Genomic DNA, 20,606 nt, shown 5'->3' on the forward strand with positions numbered 1-20,606 from the left:
ATGTTAACAGCACAATAATATAGACCAGTAGTGCAAAGTGGACTTCTCAAAACTAAGGCTTACATTCATAATTTCCTACCTTTAGCCAGTAGTGAACCGCCTTTCAAGCAGTCGAGAGGATCACAAAGCAGCTGTTGGTGTTATGCTAGGGAGTAACTGCGACACAGCTGGAACATGGGCAGCAGCTACCTCCCGCACACGAGCTGTTCACAGCGAAAGATTTTGCCCTACACTAGCACATTTTCAACCAGCAATTTCAATCTTTTCTCTCTAATTTGAGGGCAGATTCTAACATGACAGAACACATTATTTTCAAATTATCGTTGTATCTGAATTTTTTATGTGAAGGGCTATGATACTCGGTCCAGTCTCGCCTATCAAAACTGGGTCCATCTATCCTAAGGGAGACCGTGCTCCTGGGTGAGTTGGCATCCATCAGGGGTGGAGAATAGATGCCAGCTGGCTGGTACAGACTCACCTACAGTAAAGCTGTACATCTCATGGGATGGAGCATATTTGCCTAGTCTAAGGGTTGGCTACATTAAATACTGGAAGCGGAAGAGTTAACTGCAGCAACACTGAAGATGCCTGATGAATGAAATACCTGCTCTTTCTGCAGGGAGGAGGGGATACATTTCATTAATTATTACCTTCCAGGGTGTGCTGACTTGCTTCTGTCTGTGCTGAATTTCATGTAAACCCTCTGTTGAATGTCACATACTCATATGCTGCCTGAAGTGCTAGATTTTGTATTTGGATATCTGGTGTAGCTGACAGATGTTTACAAACTCATGTAATCTGCACAGCTTTTTTTGCCTATCCATCTGTGGTCCCTGATAGACAGCAAATTATTCCAACCTCAGGCTGGAATAATTTAAGATTGTGACATCAACCCTTAATCTGCCTTTTTTAGCTGGTAGCATTCAGAGATTTTCAGTTACAGATCCTAGAGTATAATTTTAAATTAACTGAAGCTGTTTATTTAAGATTCCACCATTTCTAAACAAGTGGCCATGACTATACAGCATTACAGCGTGACAGAACCATGATTAACCGGGACTTCTGGAACATACAACTTGTCATAATTTGTAACACAAACTTCAGGTTGCTTTAGTGTAGGAGAAGGCTGAGCTCTTTAAAAACCTCATAAAAAATTAATACACATTCCCTTCTGCTTTTAGCAGTATATGAAGAGGCAGCTAGGTTCAGGTCTTTGTAAACCCAGTTAGTCTCATCTCAGAAGAAGATCCTTAAGCATTTTTTCCAGTCCGCATGGTGAGAGCCTCTTTCTTGCACAGCCAGCACTCTTATCTGAGAGGTGACACAGGATGAAGTCAGTGTCTACTACCAGCATTTCTGACCAAATGATGAGTTACAGATTATTTAATCATCTTGGGAGGGGAGAACAGCAGTTTCACCTACACCAAAGCCTTCCAGCAAGTCTGTCTTCAGGAATGTAAACGGTCCTATGTCTAACTCTTTCAGTCTTCCCCTTAACTGACACTAGGACTTAAGAGTGTGCATCAACCTTAAATTCCTTCAAGGTGAGCTATCACTCCTATCTCCAGCTCCTGGGAAATTCACCGGTGCCTTCCCTTGTACCAACAGCTGGGGATTTTCAATGTTGCACCAGGATTTCAGCATAGGAATTGGGATCTTTACCTGCTGGATCATTAGTTTTCTGAAATCTCGATTACAGGAAGGCCTTCCAAAATGTCAGTCACATGAGAAGGGAAGATGAGGTCAGAAAATGCTATTACTGGAAAAATAAAATCATTTAGTCTAAAACCAATCTGAAGCAAATCTCAAATGTAATCTATAGAAATGTTCAAAAAATGTAACAAGCTGCATATGGAGGGAAAGGCTGAGCATGAGATGAGCTCTAAATCCTTCTTCCAAGGAACTTCAATGTATCTCAAACTGAGCATGTGTTTATCCCTGAATCTGAACTAGACTCATGCTGACGCTGAGCGGAAGTGTACTCAGTGCAACCCTCAGGGATGCAAACCCCACACGCCACGGAGCAAGTCCTTAAGCTGGGCTCAAGCTTGCACTCACCTGCAAGTCAAGTGCAGCCTAGCATCTATCACATAATCCACCTGGCCTTGCAGCAACACTAAGAGATTTGTAGATCTCTTTCACAACAGCCCTGATGTTGCTTGCCACAAGGCAGCTGGGATTTGCAGGCAGCTTCATTCAGCGTAGGCTCAAACCGCATGGATGTCTGCCAGCAGCAGACCCAGAGGCATCCCCCACACAGCAACAGTAACCAGTAGTATGGAGAAAATTGGAGCCAGGGTAATTATTTTACCCACGTTTACCTTAGTTTAGCACTGATAATGGAGATAATCATCAGGAACAGGGAGGCAGGCTGGGCCTTTAAGCCACACCTTGAAGGAAATCAGAGCAGAAGAAACCCAGAAGCTTGGCTCTAACCGCTGTTCAAGGATCATCCATAAAGCAAAGTGACCTACTCTGCTCTACTGGAGCAGAGCAGCGTACTAGCATAGAACATAAAAAAGGCTAATCCAAGTATTAATTACTGATTGCCTAACAGATCTCATTCCTCTTCTGTTTTCAAACTGTTCATAAATTGATTCTAATTTCTTCTGTAGAACAATTAAAAGTGTTTTTGTTATCCTGATGAACTGAACTGTAACCACAGCTATTGCAAATAAACATAAAAGACAGATGATAAAGATGGTAATAAGCATATTGCTACTGTGTCCTGAATAGTCACCAACACTTCTTAGTGAATATCATCTTTCACAACAACAACAAAGGATAAGAGCACAAGGCTATTTCATGCAGTCATCAAAACAAAATGCACTGAATATTATATTTCATACTAAATACATTACCCTGGCAGTTTGACACTCAACATTTCAATAGATATTGCGTCTCTCTAACATTCTGCCTGAATTTCTGCAGATGGACTTTTAAGTATCAATGGAAGATTACTTTACTTGTCACGCTAAAAAGATTTTAAAGAATGGTTGCACACACTTCATTTTTAATTTTTTTTATTTCTTTTTTTTTTAAAGGGAAACGAATCATGAATTCAGAAACAGAGTTATACTGAAAAGCCAAATCTCATGTTGTGTAGTAGTCCTTTGTTTGTAGTGCTCTTTCAATAGCTACACTGTCTCATCTCTGACATGCCCATCAAAGCACTGGGAGGATTTGCTGAAGTTAAACTAAGCTAACCTAAACTATGCTAAAATAAGCTGACATAAACTAACAGTTTTCCCAAATCTCATCAATCTGTTGTGATATTGGGATTTTTAAAAAATGTGTTTTATTTTAATTTTAAACTGTGCAGCTTCCTGGAGACATGTAAATATACAAGAACCTCAATTTTCAGTAAAAAAAACCAACAATAAACACCAGGGAAAAAATGCCAACAAACTAAGTTTCTGGATCTCATGATTTCAGAGGACACCCTGAGCACACAAATATATCTCAGGATCACAAACAAACAAAAATGACAGCACTTTATTAGCCTAGGAAAATTGTGGATTTTGAGGTTCCATTCCAGAGTCCTGAAAATCGAAAATCTTTCAAGATTAAGTGGGACACGTGTTTAATGCATGACAGTCATTAGAAAGTTTTCGGCAATTAAACAGCCCTCTTCACCTGACAAATACCTTTCCACGTGCTCAAAATGAACACTGACTAGGTCAGAACGCTGCAGCAATTGCCTCATCAAGCACTGGATCTCTACATAAGCATCATCTCATCTGCTATAACCTTTGATGGGCCACTACTGTCATATCCAACAGCAATTAAGCATCCTTGTAAGCCACTGCTATTCCAGAATTTTAGATTTGATTTTTTTAAAAATGGGGGAAGAGGAGGGTGTTTGTTCACTGAGAGAGGGTTTCATTACTCACATGGCAAATCTGCCAGTAGCAGATCATGGAATGGATTGTTACCTTTCCCTATCCATTTTGTAAAGATATTGCTTTCTTTCCAGACTGCAAGCATCACTTCTAACTGGATTTTGAATTATAATGTGAACTTTACAAAATTATTGGTGCTATTCATATCGCTAGTTAGATTCTATGGAATGACAATATTTTTTGCCCTTCCCCAAACCAGCACCTTTTAGTGCTTTATATAAAACAACCATGGCCAGCAGAAATCAAAAACGTTTCCAAGTAATGTAAAGTATTACATTGCACTGAGTAAACAAGGAATAAAACATTTTTATACTTCTCTTTAAACTCATATGCTTTTTGAAAATATTTATGCAGCAGGGAAGACACGAGGTTATTGAGAAATACAGCCAGTTCTTCTTTAATTGAAACATTTATGCTTTTTGTTCTGCTAGCAAAAAGCAATGAACAGTAATAATGCAAGATAAATATACAAGAAACTTATAGATATGATTGTAAAACAACATCATCCTAATGTTTTCATTTAATTACCCTGAAATGTATTCTATTTAATATTCATTACTCAAAAGCCAATTTAAAAGAGAAAGAGGTGAAGGGACTTATTCAGAAAGACGGACTGTCATTCACTGCAATAGTTATCTAATATACAGAAGTTAATAAAGCAGATTAATCTACAAGTCCCTTTAAGCCATCACTGAGTTTAGAACAACTGCCTCTTTGACCTCTAACCCTCCCGCTGTGCACCAGTAGCAGGTGCCAGCTGCACGAAAATTATGGCTGACGCGTTTTAAGGCAAAGTCTTTTCTTACTTTGCTTCTGACCAGCAGCTGACCCTGTAGGAACGATTGTTTCATGTGCTGGCCTAAAGGCTACATAAACCAGTAACTGATAAACAAAAGCATACATACACCAGCTGCCTAGCCTGAGGGCGCACATCCAACACTGACACCTCTAGCAGTTTGTGCTGCAAGCCGAATCGCTGCTTTTTGTTTCCATACATGAATTCTGTACAATACTTGTTACTTCATGGAACTAAACTTCTCTCCATCCCCAAAACTGTTTGTGTAAACTACAGCACAGCTTGGATGATTAAGAGGAGATTCCCAATTTGATTGAGCACCATTATTAAGAGCGTGAAATCTTCAGATACATCACTAATGATGATGTATTTTAACATTAAAAGTCTTGAAATTAAATTACTTGATTCACATGACAACGAATCACAACAAGGCTTTAAACAAAGCAGAATTAGAGAAGACACTAAGCTCATTAATTTTTTTGATTTCTTAATTGACAGCACTCACGTAGTGATAGCTATACATTTAGCAATATACTTGAGACTTGAGGCTGCTGCTGCCTTTATACCTGGTGCAGTAAGAAGTACATATAGAAGAGAAGTAACCATATTTTTCATTAAGATAAGATGGCTTTGACATAGTTATTTTGCTGATACAAATTACACAACCACAAAAACAATCAGAGTAATGATTAAACGCAGTTATGTACATGGGAGACTACTAGTGCAAATGTTAACGTATTTAAATGGGTTCCCTTCATTAAAAAAATTATATATGATATTAAACCATCAATCAAATCGAAACACTAGAGTCTAAATGTATTGTCACTGGTTGAAATAAATGACTTTGAGACTGAATTTTGGCTCACTCAATATGGTGCCTTTTCTGTTGCTTAGCCACCCAAGTCTCTGCTGGCTTGGGCTACAGCTGGTATATTTCCATCCCTTTCAATTAATAAAGAAAGTTATGATAGTATTGGATAACATTTTTAAATTGTGCTAAGAGGCTGAAAACAGATGTCCCAATGAAAATCCCTCTCACTGCTGTATCACATCTTTCAAGGCTCAAGCCGGCAAAAGCTGAGCGCTCTGGTCTGATTCAGCTGAGCCTTTAAAACACATTTAATTTTAAGCATAGGAGCAATCACACCTCTGGGTTTGATCTGCTCTTAAAATTAAGCATATGCTCACATATGTGGTTCAAGGTGCTCAGGTACTCAATGTCTTGCACAGCTGACCTCTGTCAGTACAATTCATATTCTTTTTTGTGATGTGCTTATATGCAAGTGCTTCTGCAGGGGCCACGAAGCATGCTTTATAAACATACTTCCTCTCCGTGTTTTTGTTTACTTCAATTACTGTGCATAACTCCACACTAGCTGTATATGGCACTGAGGTTTATCTGAAAAACAAAAACATCACTGATTTTACTACATAAAAGGGAAAAAAGTAAAGTAACAGTTTATAATACATTTTTATTTTAGTAATTTCACTTGATTTTTCATTGCAGCTGGCATCTTTACTTTCTGTTTTACAGTTGCCATGCAGTGCTGCTGTGCTGCTTCTCTTAGTGCACCTTCGTCACTTGAAGTTCTAAGTCATAAGCGCTCAGCTCCAGTGAGCAGCCTGCTGAGGTTTTCACCTGTCACTGTTAAGCCACGCATCCTCCTATTACCACAGTACTGCCCACCCTATCCTTGCTCCCTTTTTCAGCACTACCACACTCACCATTATCCACGCCCTCAAAGTTCTTTGTTCATCCACATACCTTTCCATCCACTTAGTGCAACGCTCCTTTTTTTCCTAGAGATCCCTCTCCAGCCCACGTACACCACCGCATTCCCCTACAGCAATAAACGCCAGCTCTTCCCACATCCCTGCCAATTTTCCCTTACTGCAGCGCTCCCCATCCATTGCCCCATAAATGCGGAACCCTCAGAAGGGCTCAGTGCAGGCACAGCCTTGTTCTATGGCCACCCAACCCTAAAACAACTGTTCACTTGAACAGTCCCCTGCTGTGGGCCCACCGGGGCTGAGAAGCAGAGCATACCTGCCAGCAGCCAGCCGGCCCGACCGCTGGCCAGGAGGCATGTGCCTTCTGGTTCCTGGCTGGCCGTGCCACGGAGGCATGCTGTGCCGCTCCACCTCTGGGCAGGCCAAACAGCACTCTCCGCTGCTCCTACACCAGCGAGCCAGAGGCTGATTTGGCTGCACGCTGCATCTTGGCGCGTGCACTGCACAGATCTAATCCAAACATTGGTACAACATTCAAACTTACAAAAACCCCCTCCTTATTCTTATCCACACGATCCTCCTGAAAACGATGCACCGAATGTAGTCACCATGCAATTCCCTCCCTCATTCGTTACGCCTACACCTAAGACACCTCTCCAAGGAAGGCCCCAGAAAGGAAGTGAACACTGCAATGTCATGGAAATCCTCTTTCTGTTCAACCAACCGTTTATCCCCTTCTACATCCAGCAAAGAATTATTTCAATGATGCCTACGCAAACAAAGTTCTTTACCTATTGTGTGTGGCTCTTAGGAACATTTGTCAGAACTGCGGGTGAAAGATGCTACAGAAGTGATTGATTTTTGGAAAGAACTAACATGAATAGTACCTTACCATAGCAAAATTGAACTAATAGCCTAATGTGTACAATTCAGCACGATAAGCATTCACAGAAGATAAAGGTAGCATCTGAAAAATTACACTGTAATTTATGAAGTGGGGCCAACATCGGCCTCACCTGACAATCCTGGAATAGGAGCATAGAAAAGTAGGAGCCTTTAAAAATTATTTATTAAAGTACCTATAACACAACATAATGTAACAGCAATAGTTGAATGTAATAAACTTAATACCGTTTTCCATCCGTATATCTCAAATTACTTTACATATGTTAATTCAGTCTAGTGTAAGACACCCATCATGAAAAGCATTTGTTTGCAGATTAAGCAGCTCACTCTGGGCAAAAAGAAGGGCCAAAGCCAACAGCAACTGTTACACTTCAAAAGGATGCTGTAAATTGCTCCTAAACATCAGAAAGCTGTTTCCTCTCTGTGTTTTCTATTGCTCCTGGCTTTGTACCGTCACACCTACCTATTAAAAAACCAGAACTGCTATGGGACATATGTAAGCAAACAAAGTAAGAATCAATAGGGTTTAACTGTACAACTCTGCTACTCTAGAGGCTGAAGAAGATGAAAGCCCCAGTCGTGGTTACACTCTTATTGACTGAATTGCGTAAGCTTACCAAGAGAAAAGCCATGAGATAACGCTGTTGCTGGGGGTCGAGAAGTCCCAGAGCACCCCGCGCACGGGGCAGCGGGGCGCGCACGGGGCAGCGGGGCGCGCACGGGGCAGCGGGGCGCGCACGGGGCAGCGGGGCGCGCACGGGGCAGCGGGGCGCGCACGGGGCAGCGGGGCGCGCTCTCCCGGCGGGCGAGCAGGGAGCCGGCGGCTCCACACCGCACCGCGGACGGCCCCGGCAGGAGGGACCCGGGCGCCGCTCCCGCTTGCCACCCTGCTCGGTGCCGCCGCGGCCGGGACGGAGGGCGGCCGGTGGCGGGGCGCGGCAGCGCGGCTCCCCGCCAGCCCCCGGAGCCCTCCCGACGGCAGGGGGCGGCGGTCCCGCCCCGTCTCGACCCGCTCCCTCTCCCCCGGCCCCGCCGCCGCAGCACCTACCCGCCCGCCGCGCTCCGGCGGCCGCTGCCTCCTCGCCTCCGGCCCGGCGGCCCCTCGGCCCCGGCCCCCCTGCCCCGCCGCCGGCGGGCGGAGCCGCCCGGCTGCCGCGGCGGCGGCTGTCCCCGCCTCGGGCCCGGGAGGGCGGGAAGCGGCGGGCGCGGCTCCCGGCCGAGGGTGCTGCCACCCCCGTCCCGGCGTGCTGGGCACCGTCCTGCAGGGGGGTCCGCACCCCCCCACCTCGCGGCAGGAGAGACCAGAGAGATTCCGCGTCTAGAGGAGAGAGAGAAGGGCAACGCGAGCCGTTGTGCAGCTCCGCGGCGAACGGTACGACCTGAGGCGGGCTATTCCTCAAGTCTGCTGGAAATTTTAATTATCCGACTACTTCCAGAGATCCAACTTGGAAGAAATGTTCTAACTAGTAAATAATTGCAGTTATCATTGCATCAGTTTAGTTTAAAGAGCTGACAAACCTCTCTAAACTCAAAGCACAATTAGTCATTAGGGTCTAGTTTTTCAGCACTGTTAAGCAATTTGTAACCCATTCCTTTTAATAGGGTTATGCATTACTTAACCGACACAGATGTCTTGAAAACTGAAACCGCTGGTTATGAAGCAGCAACCTTGTTCATTAGCTTCCATGATAGTCAAATCATCTATAAAACCAGTGTTTAATGGCCAGCCGATGAATAATCAATGTCTCACTTTTCATCTGAGTGTGAAAGTGAGAATAATCTAATACACCGTCCCCCTGGTAAAATGCGAGGCCTTGGGTTCCGTTTCTATTCAGGGCTGATTTATAACCCAATGGAAACCTGATGTAAACATATGATCAATGAGTCCCATCATTGCTGATAATAACCCCCAACCGGCCCACTCCCTCATCTCAAAAGCCATCCCTTTAGGCTATTAGTTTCGTCCAGCTAATCCTCTCTACTATTTCTGCCTGCTGCTTTTACCTTGGCCATCCGTTCAGTCCAGAAGACTCAGAAGTAATTTTATACGCAGCAGAGAGCGGGTGGAATTGATTTTTCACTCAGTGCTCAGTTCCCATCTGAATAATTATCAATTTTACTGCCTCATAAAGGGAAGAGTCAAAATTTCAAATCAATTCAAAAGAGCTTCTGAGACTACAGAAACTGTGCATGAGAATAAAGGTCAAAGTTGTCAGTGACCTCGGGAGATGATGTCAGATATTAGTACACTGAATAGTTGACATCAGAGGCACTCAGTATGATATGACTAGTGCTAATGCAAATCATATTTATGCTGACTACTAGAGACCAGCCATTAATATTTAAAGGAGTATGTGAAAGCCTGCATTCAAAATAAATATAACGTATTCCGCAGAATCTGAAGTTAATAAAGACAGATCACCGCCTAGTCATATGCTGTGAAGTGAAAGATTACTGCACATTAACACGAAGTATTACATCAAGATTGCCACAAATGCAAGAAAGTCCAGAGCCCCGGTTACTGTTTTGTCCTTTACATTCAAACCACTGTGTGCACGGTACGACACTGAGCAATCTGACATACCCAAATGCTGACTGACTTCATTGCTAGTTTCCATGAAAGCCCTATTAGGCAAGTAAAACATAAGAACATGTAATATGACAAGGGAATCATCATATTCTGATAATGATGTCAATAATAAACATCATTAATATTCTCACAATATGCTATATACTGCCAGGAACATATTAGCTACCATTAGTTACTTTTCACCTTCAATTAGAACAGTAAAAAAATGACAACAATAACTGCGGTGACTGTATGCCAAGCGTTTTCCAAATGACAGCGTACCTATTAGGGAAACACAAAGACGACCACATGAGTCATTTGCATTTTGTTAATAACTTCTGTTTTTGTTAAAGCCCTCAGACCTATGAAACACGTCTCCTGAAACGGCATCTTTGCAACTGCATTAGGAATCCAGAGATTCATGTAAATATGAATTTTTAAAATAGTCTAAAGAGATTTTAAGGGAATGTGGCATGGAGTAAATGTGGAGACATGCAGGCAGAAACTGGAACACAGTTAGTTCCACCTGAATGTGAGGAAACACTTCTTTACTTTGAGGTTGTGGAGTCTCCTTCTCTGGAAATATTCAAAACGCACCTGGACGTAGTCCTGTGCCCCCTGCTCTAGGTGTGCCTGCTCAAGCAGGGGGGTTGGATGGAATGATCTCCAGAGGTCCCTTCCAATCCCTGCCTTTCTGTGATTCTGTAGCTATGAACATCCTCACCTCCCCGTAATGTACTTGGGCTGGGACAAACCTGATGGAGCTGGGAAATCTCTCTCTAAGCAGTACAGCAGCCACTTTTCAGAAGCATGAGATTTAATTTCTATTGTATTTACCGTTAACAGAAAAAAAATCCCACCGATTCACCTACTGCAAAATAAAATATTCAAACTCTATAGCATACAGCCATTCAATTTACACATTTAATTACAAAAATGTGTGGTTCAATGCCACGATTTGTTTTTCTTCCTCCTAAAATGCCTTGGAGAGCTTTCCTTCCCACTTGTCTATAGAAATATATTGACGATCTCACGCACCTCTTTATAAGCAAAAATGAAACATCAAGTTTTAAGATACTGTTCAGCCAAGTAGTTTCTACGCTTTTCAGTATGATAAAAACATCTTCAGTCTTTGGTTGTCCTGAGAACATGGCTGAAGCTACTCAGGGCTGCATACCAGTGTAGGGAGGTTTGTTCTGTTACTAAATAGCCAATCCTACCCTGGTGTTCAGTACCACAAAAAAATTAGGAAAATTCAGAAATTTAATAATAGCCCATAGAAAAGACTGCTAATTCACCTGCTGTAGAACTTCTGGGTTCTGCTGCATGAAATGAAGCAATCTCTGTCCATCCTGTGAAATCTCTCTACATCTTAGAGTCTTCTTGCGTTCTTTAGAGAGGTGCTTGAAGAGGTAGGTGACAATGTAGTCTAAACTAGCGCAACAGCTGGAGGAGACAATTGTATCTGTGTAAAAAATGAAGCAGTTTTGAAATTGTTTCCATGAAAGAATAATTAATAATGACATTTTATAGTACTTGAGAGTTCAGCTTTAATAATCTCTTTGACATTAGGCTAATCGATACATTGACAAGTCTATTTTTGATTCATGAGCTGATTGGCTTTGAAGACTGCTTTTATTAACAAGCAGCAGTACTAAACTATGCTTTGAATAACTGGATAGCTCCATGTACTAAAGACCCTATGAACTCCAGTGAACTTCATTCACAACCGTGTGAATGTGTCTGCCCCTCTGCGTACTGGAAAGTGCAGGATGAGGGCTGACATTTTACTGGTATTCAGTTTCACATACAGAACGCTCCAGATTTCCGGAAACGAAAATTCTGTTTTCATCTGCTTACTGAAAAGTCAAGGTTAAATCACTAGAGCTGTTGTCCACGTTTTTCTCAAGTAGTATTTCACGTTCCTCTGCCCCGAATAGCTTACAATCAATGGCACGTGGCAAACAATGAACAAGGGCCATTAAAGGTAGTAAAAGGACGATTACAGAACAGCCACTTAGTCCTTTTGCTTAACTACTAATAATTCAATTAGGTTAAAGTACATTAAATATGGCTGGTGACAACACGACAGCAGTCGCGACCAAATATTCCACAAATGTCTCCAAAACTGAGAGTCATGACAGCAGAGGAGGATATTGTTGAAAAAAAAAGCAAAGCAGCAGCAAAAGCCACTTCATAGCTTTACTTACTGTTTCTATAAGTAAGGGAGATTAAAAGCTTAAGCCTATTTGCAGAGTAAATATGTCTGTCTGATTTATATAAGTTATTTTGTTGTTAGGTGTTGCCTGCTGTGCCGCTGCTGTGGAAGAGGATTCTGCTCACTTCTGTGCATCAGCATGATGATAACAGTGAACTGGTCCTTGGTTCTCATGCACACTCCTCTCATCTTCCTCTTGAAAACAGTGATGCAGGTGCACCCTTCCCCCTGCCCAGCTGCTGTCTCCTGGTCTGACACCTGAGATACTCCTTGGCCTCAAGACTGCGACTTAGACATTTAAAACTGCGCTGCTTCCCAAATCTGGTTCTGTAATCCTGGCCACATGTTTAAACAACTGCTGGTTCTTGCGATACCAACACCAACTGAAGCTCCCTGTATACATGCAGTGGTTTAAGCTGCTGGGTGCAAAGTTTAGCCCTAACTGATATTCTCTGCACTTTCAAACATGAGATCTGAATGAGTGGAGCATTTAGGACTCCATCCCATTGCCACTGACTTCAGCTAGAACTTGTCTAGGTCTTTTATAGTTCACAGTATTTATCTTAGATGGGCCACTGGAGTAAGGGATGTGTGGGGATTGCAAAAGGAATTAAACTGTTAAAATGCTCATTCTGAGGGAAAAGGGATTGAAGGATACAATTAAATGTACCTTGAATTCTTTAAACTATGCTAATTTGGAGGCCTGCCAGCCTTGCAGTGTTCATTGAAAAACATCCCTCTAGACATGGAAGTATTTTGATCTGTGTCTGTTTAAATCCTTAAAATCTGTGCTGACACTATTAACCCTTCACCGTCTAAAAACTAATTGTATTGAGTGTTTTGAAGCAAACGCTGAAGAAATATTTATAGGCAAAGAAGATACAAGTGGTCTCCTAAGAACTGATCTTCCAAAGCAACCACCTGACTTAGCAGCAGGAGTTGAGAGCGAGCTAACAGCTCACAGAAATGAGCTGGAGCTTCTTAACCCCGTCTCCACTGGACCAGTGAGCTTCCTAGGACTGAATTCAACAGGGCAGGACGTTAAGAGACATTGCTGGAACAAAGCTGAGTTCAAAGTTATGAGTCTTGCCAAAGTAGAGACTGCACAGTCTGGCACTCATTGTGTTCTCAACCAAAACAGTCCTGCATATAAACTAGAAATGCAATTCATGGTGGAATTGAATCACCATCAATAACAACAAGTGAGAGATTTGAAAATACATATTTCATAGGAGGGCTCTGCTGTATTTCTAAACCAGTGCTTAACTCTATTTCTTTTTAAATTGAATAATACAAAGTAAATCACTATCATCAGTTTACAAAACAGCAGTAGTTCTAAACATGCTGATACTGTACAAGTAGATATTTTACATTCGACAGTAAGTGATTTTAGCAGGACAGCAGACAGGTCTATGCTATCATTTGCTCATGAGAATCTGATATGAGTGTTAAGAGCTACTTAAATTTGCCCATAACTATATATCAAATATGCTTCCCTATGCTCATTTTTCCTTTTGATTGCACAGATATAACAGACAAGGAGTGTCAAGCAAAATCCCTTGAATGACTCTTCTGGGCATGTGGAACCTTGTGCTGGAGCAGAAAAGTGTTCTTACTAAATCTTAGCGAGACAAGCCAGCCAACCAAATAAACAGAACAAACAAGAGCGACAAGGAGCTACTAATTCTGGGCTATGGACAGAAGAAATGGGTGGAGATGATAGAATAAAGATAGAATTATAAAACAAACTGAGATAAAAACTTGGGATAATCAGGAAAAATGCAGTCAAACCATGTTTCTCACTTCTGGTCAACTCAGCTTTATCACTTGTGAACTAATCGTTTGCATCACAAAGCAAGCTGTGGTTATAGGAAATGCCAAAACCAGCTCCATGTGTGTCAGCACAGATCCAGTAACAGCTCAGTAGTATTGTCAAACAAAACTGAGCTCTCTGGACTTACTTGACGGTGAGGTCGGGGCTGGTGGTGGGCAGGCGACAAGGATGATGACTGTGGCACCAGTCACCATCACATTCAACTAGCTCTTTTGGTTTCTTCTTTGCCAGTATTCATTCATTTCATGTTCTGGGGACTAACTTTACACACACTTTTTTATTATCTGTGTGTTTTTGCCTTATGTAGGCAATTCCAATCAGCCATTAGCTCAAGTAACTGGAAGTTGAGTATGTATGTTCGAATGGGTTATACTGTTTTTTAAAAAAGCCAAGAAACCCCCCCACAAAAACTTGAGGATGCCTTTTGGTCTCAACAATATGACAACAGCATGCTGAAGGGGAATTATTTTTTAACAGTTTAATGATGTTGCTGAATCTCTCTGCAAATTAAAAGATTTTGTTTTGTTTTTCACATAAAGGCAAGGAGAGGGAGTTAAGTGGTATTTTCCTTGTCCGTCAATTCCTTACAGTTCAATACTGGCATTATTTGCCTTTGAGACTAAACCTGGAAAGTAAATGGATTTAGCAATTTAACATCTAAATTAGGCAGCAAGACAGAAAAAATGTTTTACTTTTTCCTCAATGAATAGCATACTATACTATTAATCATACAAGAATTAGAAAAGCTTTGCAGAGATTAGTGACAACATGCCAGGCAGACTACATTAAAAGGCTCTGATCCACTGAGTCAGCTGTGAAAAAGCCAGGTAAACATTTTAGAAGAGAACTATTGGAGTGTTTATCCTCGCAATAAAAGCTTAGATGAGGGCTTCCATTATAGCTGATTTACAGCTAGGTGCTTCAGAAGGAACACATATTCTTTCACAGTGTTTATAAAGCATGGAATCAAGCAAGGTATTTACTCAGCAACAGAATGAACACTCCTCAGAAATAAGGATTTGGAGAATGTTTATCCTACAGCTGACAACAATGAGAGTCTCAAAGGTTTCTACGTAAAGAGAATAGAGAAAAAAGTCAGATACTTTTTTCCTTGTGAAAGAGAAGTGATCTCCTGGTATTTAATTTTTAAAATAAAAAAGACAGCTATTTCATTTTTATAAACATTTCTGAAAATGACTTGTATGTTCTAATCAGTTTAAAACACAATTCCCCCTCAGATGGCTTATAGCCCTGAGCCCTACTATTCTGAGATGTTCTTGTGGCACTGATATAATTCAGCGAAAAAGGCAATGCTTGGATCTACTTACCCATTTTCCAAGGGCAGAAGGATGTATGAGACCAAGTAACACATAAGAAATAAATCTGTATTTCACTGTCCGACAATTGGTAATGCCCCAAATACCAAAATTTCAAAAGGGATAAAACATTTAGAAGAATGACTCTTACAAAAATGCAGTGACAGGTAACTAACCATTGAGATGATTAAAAATAAACACATTAAGAGCTATAAACTGGCTTAAGAATATCAGGCATTCCACCAAATAAAAGTTTTCTGGCAGAACATCCATGTTACTGAAAATTAATAATTCTTCATGATTAAGCTCCTAGATACCCAAACTGCAGAAGTTTAAAGCTAAAATTGGAAATACATACTTTTCTTACTCCTCCTCCTCACCTCAAGTGAGAGGTTAATGCTTTTTTGAGGAGGAGAAGTAAACATAACACATGAAAGCTGAAGGTTAAATACCTTTTACATTTTCTACTCTTTTACACGAACTCAAAATGGGTTTCAAAGAATGGTTTAAGTAAACTTGGTATGCTAGTGAATTATCAGAATGAATATATCCAGTATGTAAAATGGGAGAGATGTAATGTGGAGTGGTAACAGAGACCAGGAACAGGGCTTGCTAAACTGGTAGCTGTTAGTCAAGCTAATGTTCAGTACAATATATCCATTTGCAAACAATCAACAGGCAGATGCCCAGCAGAACCAGCCTATAGGTGGAAACTGCTGTACCATCATTGCAGCTGACAAAGCACTCAAAATATCTGGCAGAAGATGGATTTCAGCATTATATAATAAAATGACCTGAATACTACTTTACTACTGTTGCTTAGCTATTCAATACCCATTTTCTCTCTAAGAGTGGTTTCCCTCTTGCAGCAAAAATTGCTGAATGTGTTTAACATAGCAAATGCTTTGTGAGTCTCGGTGCATTCATGCATTCCTATGGGGCTTGACTGACACTTGGCGGTAATGAGAAACACCAGCTATTATAGAGTAACATCTATACACACTAATGTTACAGGTTGCTATTTTTTTCCTTAATAACCACCCTAATCAATAAATACTGCTGTAAGGTTTTGAACAGCTTCTCAGTCAAAAACTATACAAATGCAAGGCACTCCTGGGTGATCAGAATTTAACTGCACGATTTATCTTTTCTTCCCCCAGATGCTCAGTCTCCTCCTTCACATTCCAAATTACTTTAGGCTACCACCCCCCAACCCCAAATGTCTGGACAGTCATCTGGTAAAAAAGCATAAATTGAACTCTGCAAGAGAATGAAATAACATGCAGACTGCTGTATTTTTATCATTACTCCAAGTATGCTTCTATTGCACTGATTTGCCTCTAAAGTATATTCAGGAAGTACTAAATAACTAGTTTATTTTTTCAATGGATAAAGATACCTTTAAATTTCTCAAATCATACCACAGCTGTGCATAACAAGCATTATTCATACAACAGCTATGCTGATCAAATGAAAACAAAACCCCACAGATTCCTGTACACATATTAATACATATTACTTCCGAATAACAAATGCATGAATTTTTACTACAATCCTAGTACAGGCACATTAATAATTTTAGCAATTCTGGCTTGTAAGAAAGGACAATTTAAAAATACCATCTGTAAAAAACTACAGGTTAGATATTTAAAAGAACTTAGCTCCATTAACTGAAGTAGTCACATTCTTAAAACGTTCAAAAGCCGGCATCTTCCATTGTCACTTGATATTAATTTTTTAAGATACAAATGAATGTGCTTGTTTGAAAATCCTAGATAACTAAATATTTGAATTCTTTTTTTAGCTGAGTGTAAGTAATTCTTACCTACTGCAGTAAGTCCTTCAGATATTGAGGTAAGAATATAGATTAGGACATGAGGTTCTAGACTGGTAATGAAACTCATATGATCTTGGGTCAGACACTCCAAAAGTGGGTAATAAGACTGGCTTAGTTTTCGATATTGCTGAAAAAAAGAGTACACATTCATAGAAAAAACAGATATTACCATTGACTAATATTAACATTACCATAATAGAAAAATGGTCTTATATTTTTTAAGATGTGATAAATTCTAATTTAGCCATTAAATCAGAATATTGAGAGAGAGAACATATTTTCTTGTCTTCAGTAGATTTCAACTTTTCAAATTTACCATAGGATATAAACTTGCGATTAGTTTAAAATGAGCTCGGTATAATACAATAACGCTATCATGCTTTGACAATCAACACAGCTATCAGTCTAGTAAAAGCAGTATTGCATTCTGTCCAGGGTGTCAGTTTGACAGGATTACGTCCTGTATCTTACCTTCTGCAGGAAATGTTATTAAGATTGACCGCAGATATCCCCAAATCATCTCAGAGATCGCCTTTTTTTGTACTTAAGTGAGATCCTGTAACAGGATGTGCAGGCAAAGGCACTTGCTTGAATTCATTGGCCCAACCAGCACCTTACTTGTAAGGACTCTAATTTAGGGACTTTATTGTTGGATGGCTAGGAGTATGCCAAATATGCACACTTTACTATACAACCAATACACAGATTTTACTTGAGAGCAACTTTTCAGTTCCAAGGACTTACTTTATATGGCAAGCATAAATCTGGGTATTAACCTTTTAACTATCCCAAATTTGTCCCTTCCTACAAGAAAATGATAGTTCTGAACTAAAGTGTCATGAAGAAAACGTCACAGTTCAAATTTTGCGCAAGATCTGTTGTCTTCCCACAGAGAACTGGGAACGTGGTGTACTTTAATTTTAAAGTTTTAAATTTTGTGGGGAATACACAGTGACAATTTACAGATTGAAACTAATTGCAGAGTGGCTGAATACGTGAGAATGTTTTACAGTGCATGCAGGCAAACTAAATGGATTTGCAAGTACAGAAAAGAACAAAATTTTGCATTTCTCTTATGACAAGCCTAGTGAAAATTCTGGAAAAGCTCCTGTTTCGCAAGGCAGGCCCATCATACATATATTTTAAATGTTACTGTATAAATAAATTCAAGTAATTGAACTGAAAACTGCATTTGAGCTCTTCTAGTTCCCTCTGTCTCATTATAACAACACAAAGCCTGTGGTGGTGTTATTTCATATTTCACATAAAGACTCCCAAGATGAGTAATTGCTTACTAGCAAGTCACTGTGGGATACTGAAAGCAGCATTTTGACAAAGGCCTGAAGTACATTGTCAAAGTGGTTGTCCCCGTACAACTTGAAGACGCCAAAGCTGACATAATTTCCACATAAGGCAGATTTGAGTGCAGAGTAACAGATGGAAATGCCCTTGAGTTTCAACGGATAAACCTGATCTTTTGACAAAGTCCCAAGAGAGAGGATCTGATTACCTGTTTTCATAAAAAGAAAGAAAGAAAGAAACTTACATAAGCAGCTGCAAATCTAAAATATTTTGATGGCACTATCTAAACTTATTGTCTTTATTTTAATTACTTTTTGGAAGAAAAATTATTTCTGCATTTGATGTAAAAGATCTGTTAAGTAAGCATGACTAGATCTTAAAAGCCACCAAGGAATTATTACGCAAAATTTAAAATATAAGCTACGGAATTCCTGTCATTGATGAACAGCCAGATCATGATTGGGTCTATCAGCATGAATTCCTCAATCTGAACAGAGTTGCAACACGTGGTTTTATAGTTTCTCATGCGGCAGCAAAGCCTGGTTTTGATCCATTACCATGACAGTCTCTTGGGATGGTTGCTGATATACATACACACTAAATATATCCTGCAGCAAACAAATATGTCCATTACAAAAGCCTCTATTTTACCGGTCACAGATGGGAATGACTTTTTAATTAAAACCCATATTTATAATGTAAAAATTACAGCTAACAGTAAATATTTGTTGTTGCTATTAACAGGCAATAGTGACTTTGGATCCACTGTGCAGCAGCACAGTAGATCCCGCTGCAATCCTCTGTACAAATCCAATTATTCACAAGGCCCCATTACCAAGTTTTGTAAGTATCTTGTAATAATTTAACACTCATCTTCACAGCACCCCAGAGTTAGCTTGTCTTCACGACAAATTTTTTTTAACCTGAAGTAATTAATGAAAGTGAGCTAAAACAGTAGAATGAACACAGCAAAGATCAGGTACTTCAGTTCTACCATGAAGTAGCCCTACTAGGCTGAACCCATCTGATGTTGACCTTGGCAAGCTTGGCCTGCACAAAAACCAAGTGCCACACCTTCACCCTGTAACTACTCATCATTCTTGGTAATTTCAACTAGAGGAAAATAACACAAAACTGTACATTTTAAAAAGCATTCCTACAGACAAAAGCACCATAGTCTACAGATCAGATGCTCAGCTCGTTTGCTTTCAGTGTCTAACCTAGTTGTCATGGCTATGTTGACAACTTGGATCAAGGAGCAACGAGTGAACAGGACATTAACTATTCACATTTCCAAACATTGCCAGTTAGGAGAGGTAGTTATGACAACTCAGTTTTGCTTTTATAATAGGCAATTTTAAAATGCCCCTAAAAACTTGCCTGAGATAACACAGATCTCGTAGATTGTGTAGTATTATTTAAGACATACTGAGGCCTAATATTAACCTGGGCCTGTCTCTATACAGGTCTCCTTTGTACCTATACAAATTTCCACCTGCAAATCATATCCCTGCCTTATTTTAATTCTTTCTCTTAATGTTATTAATTACTGGCAATGAATAACTTACATCATAAAATTAGAAAAATGAGGGGGGAAACCTTGTTTCTAAACACCTAACACACCAAAGTATCACCTATTTGGTATCATTTGATGCAAAGAGGGAAAGACATAAGTTCCTGTTTAAAACACTGATGATGTTCACCACTTCTAGCAAGTACAAGGCAATTTATCCATCAGGTTGTAAAGGAAAAGTAGATTAACAAAAAAAGACTGGGAGTATTATCAGGGATTGCTAGGAGAAGTGGCTGGCGTCTGTAAGAAGCCAAATGGCTTCACTAGAATTATGGAGGGGAGGAGAGTCAAATATTAAGCTAGGAAAGATGGTCGTTTACAATCAAAATCAGCCCTCTTAATTAAAAAAATTATGAATTAAAATACAAAATGTTTTCTATATTGAAATGGTCATATCAGCACCTCTACTACCCCAAATGCTGTAGTCATGAACACAGTGTAACTGGGGAAGAGGGTACAATTCCAGTGATTGTTAGTGCATAGAAATTAATTCCAAATGATGTTAAATCTCTGTTATACTAAAAGTGACCGGCATCCAAAAGATCCGCTTTGACAAGTAAAACATAGCAAAAAAAGAATGCCTTCCAGTATACTTGAGTATTCATTTATTGTAATACTTTAC

The 20,606-nt window shown here is 40.2% G+C and overlaps 1 protein-coding gene across 4 annotated transcripts in view; it reads right to left on the bottom strand.

Annotated features, from left to right (window-relative positions):
* Positions 1-20,606, bottom strand: part of RANBP17 (RAN binding protein 17) — a 163,082-nt gene that overhangs the window by 13,992 nt on the left and 128,484 nt on the right. For 3 of the 4 annotated variants that reach the window (XM_064458903.1, XM_064458904.1, XM_064458905.1), the window contains 3 exons: positions 18,405-18,619; positions 17,098-17,236; positions 11,203-11,369 (listed from right to left, as the gene is read on the bottom strand). In XM_064458903.1, coding sequence (XP_064314973.1) covers positions 11,203-11,369; positions 17,098-17,236; positions 18,405-18,619 — 521 coding nt within the window. The remainder of the gene's footprint in view (positions 1-11,202; positions 11,370-17,097; positions 17,237-18,404; positions 18,620-20,606) is intronic. The other variant, XM_064458906.1, reaches the window with a different exon arrangement.

Source organism: Phalacrocorax carbo, chromosome 8, assembly GCF_963921805.1.
Source record: "Phalacrocorax carbo chromosome 8, bPhaCar2.1, whole genome shotgun sequence".
In the NCBI taxonomy this organism is placed as follows: Eukaryota; Metazoa; Chordata; class Aves; order Suliformes; family Phalacrocoracidae; genus Phalacrocorax; species Phalacrocorax carbo.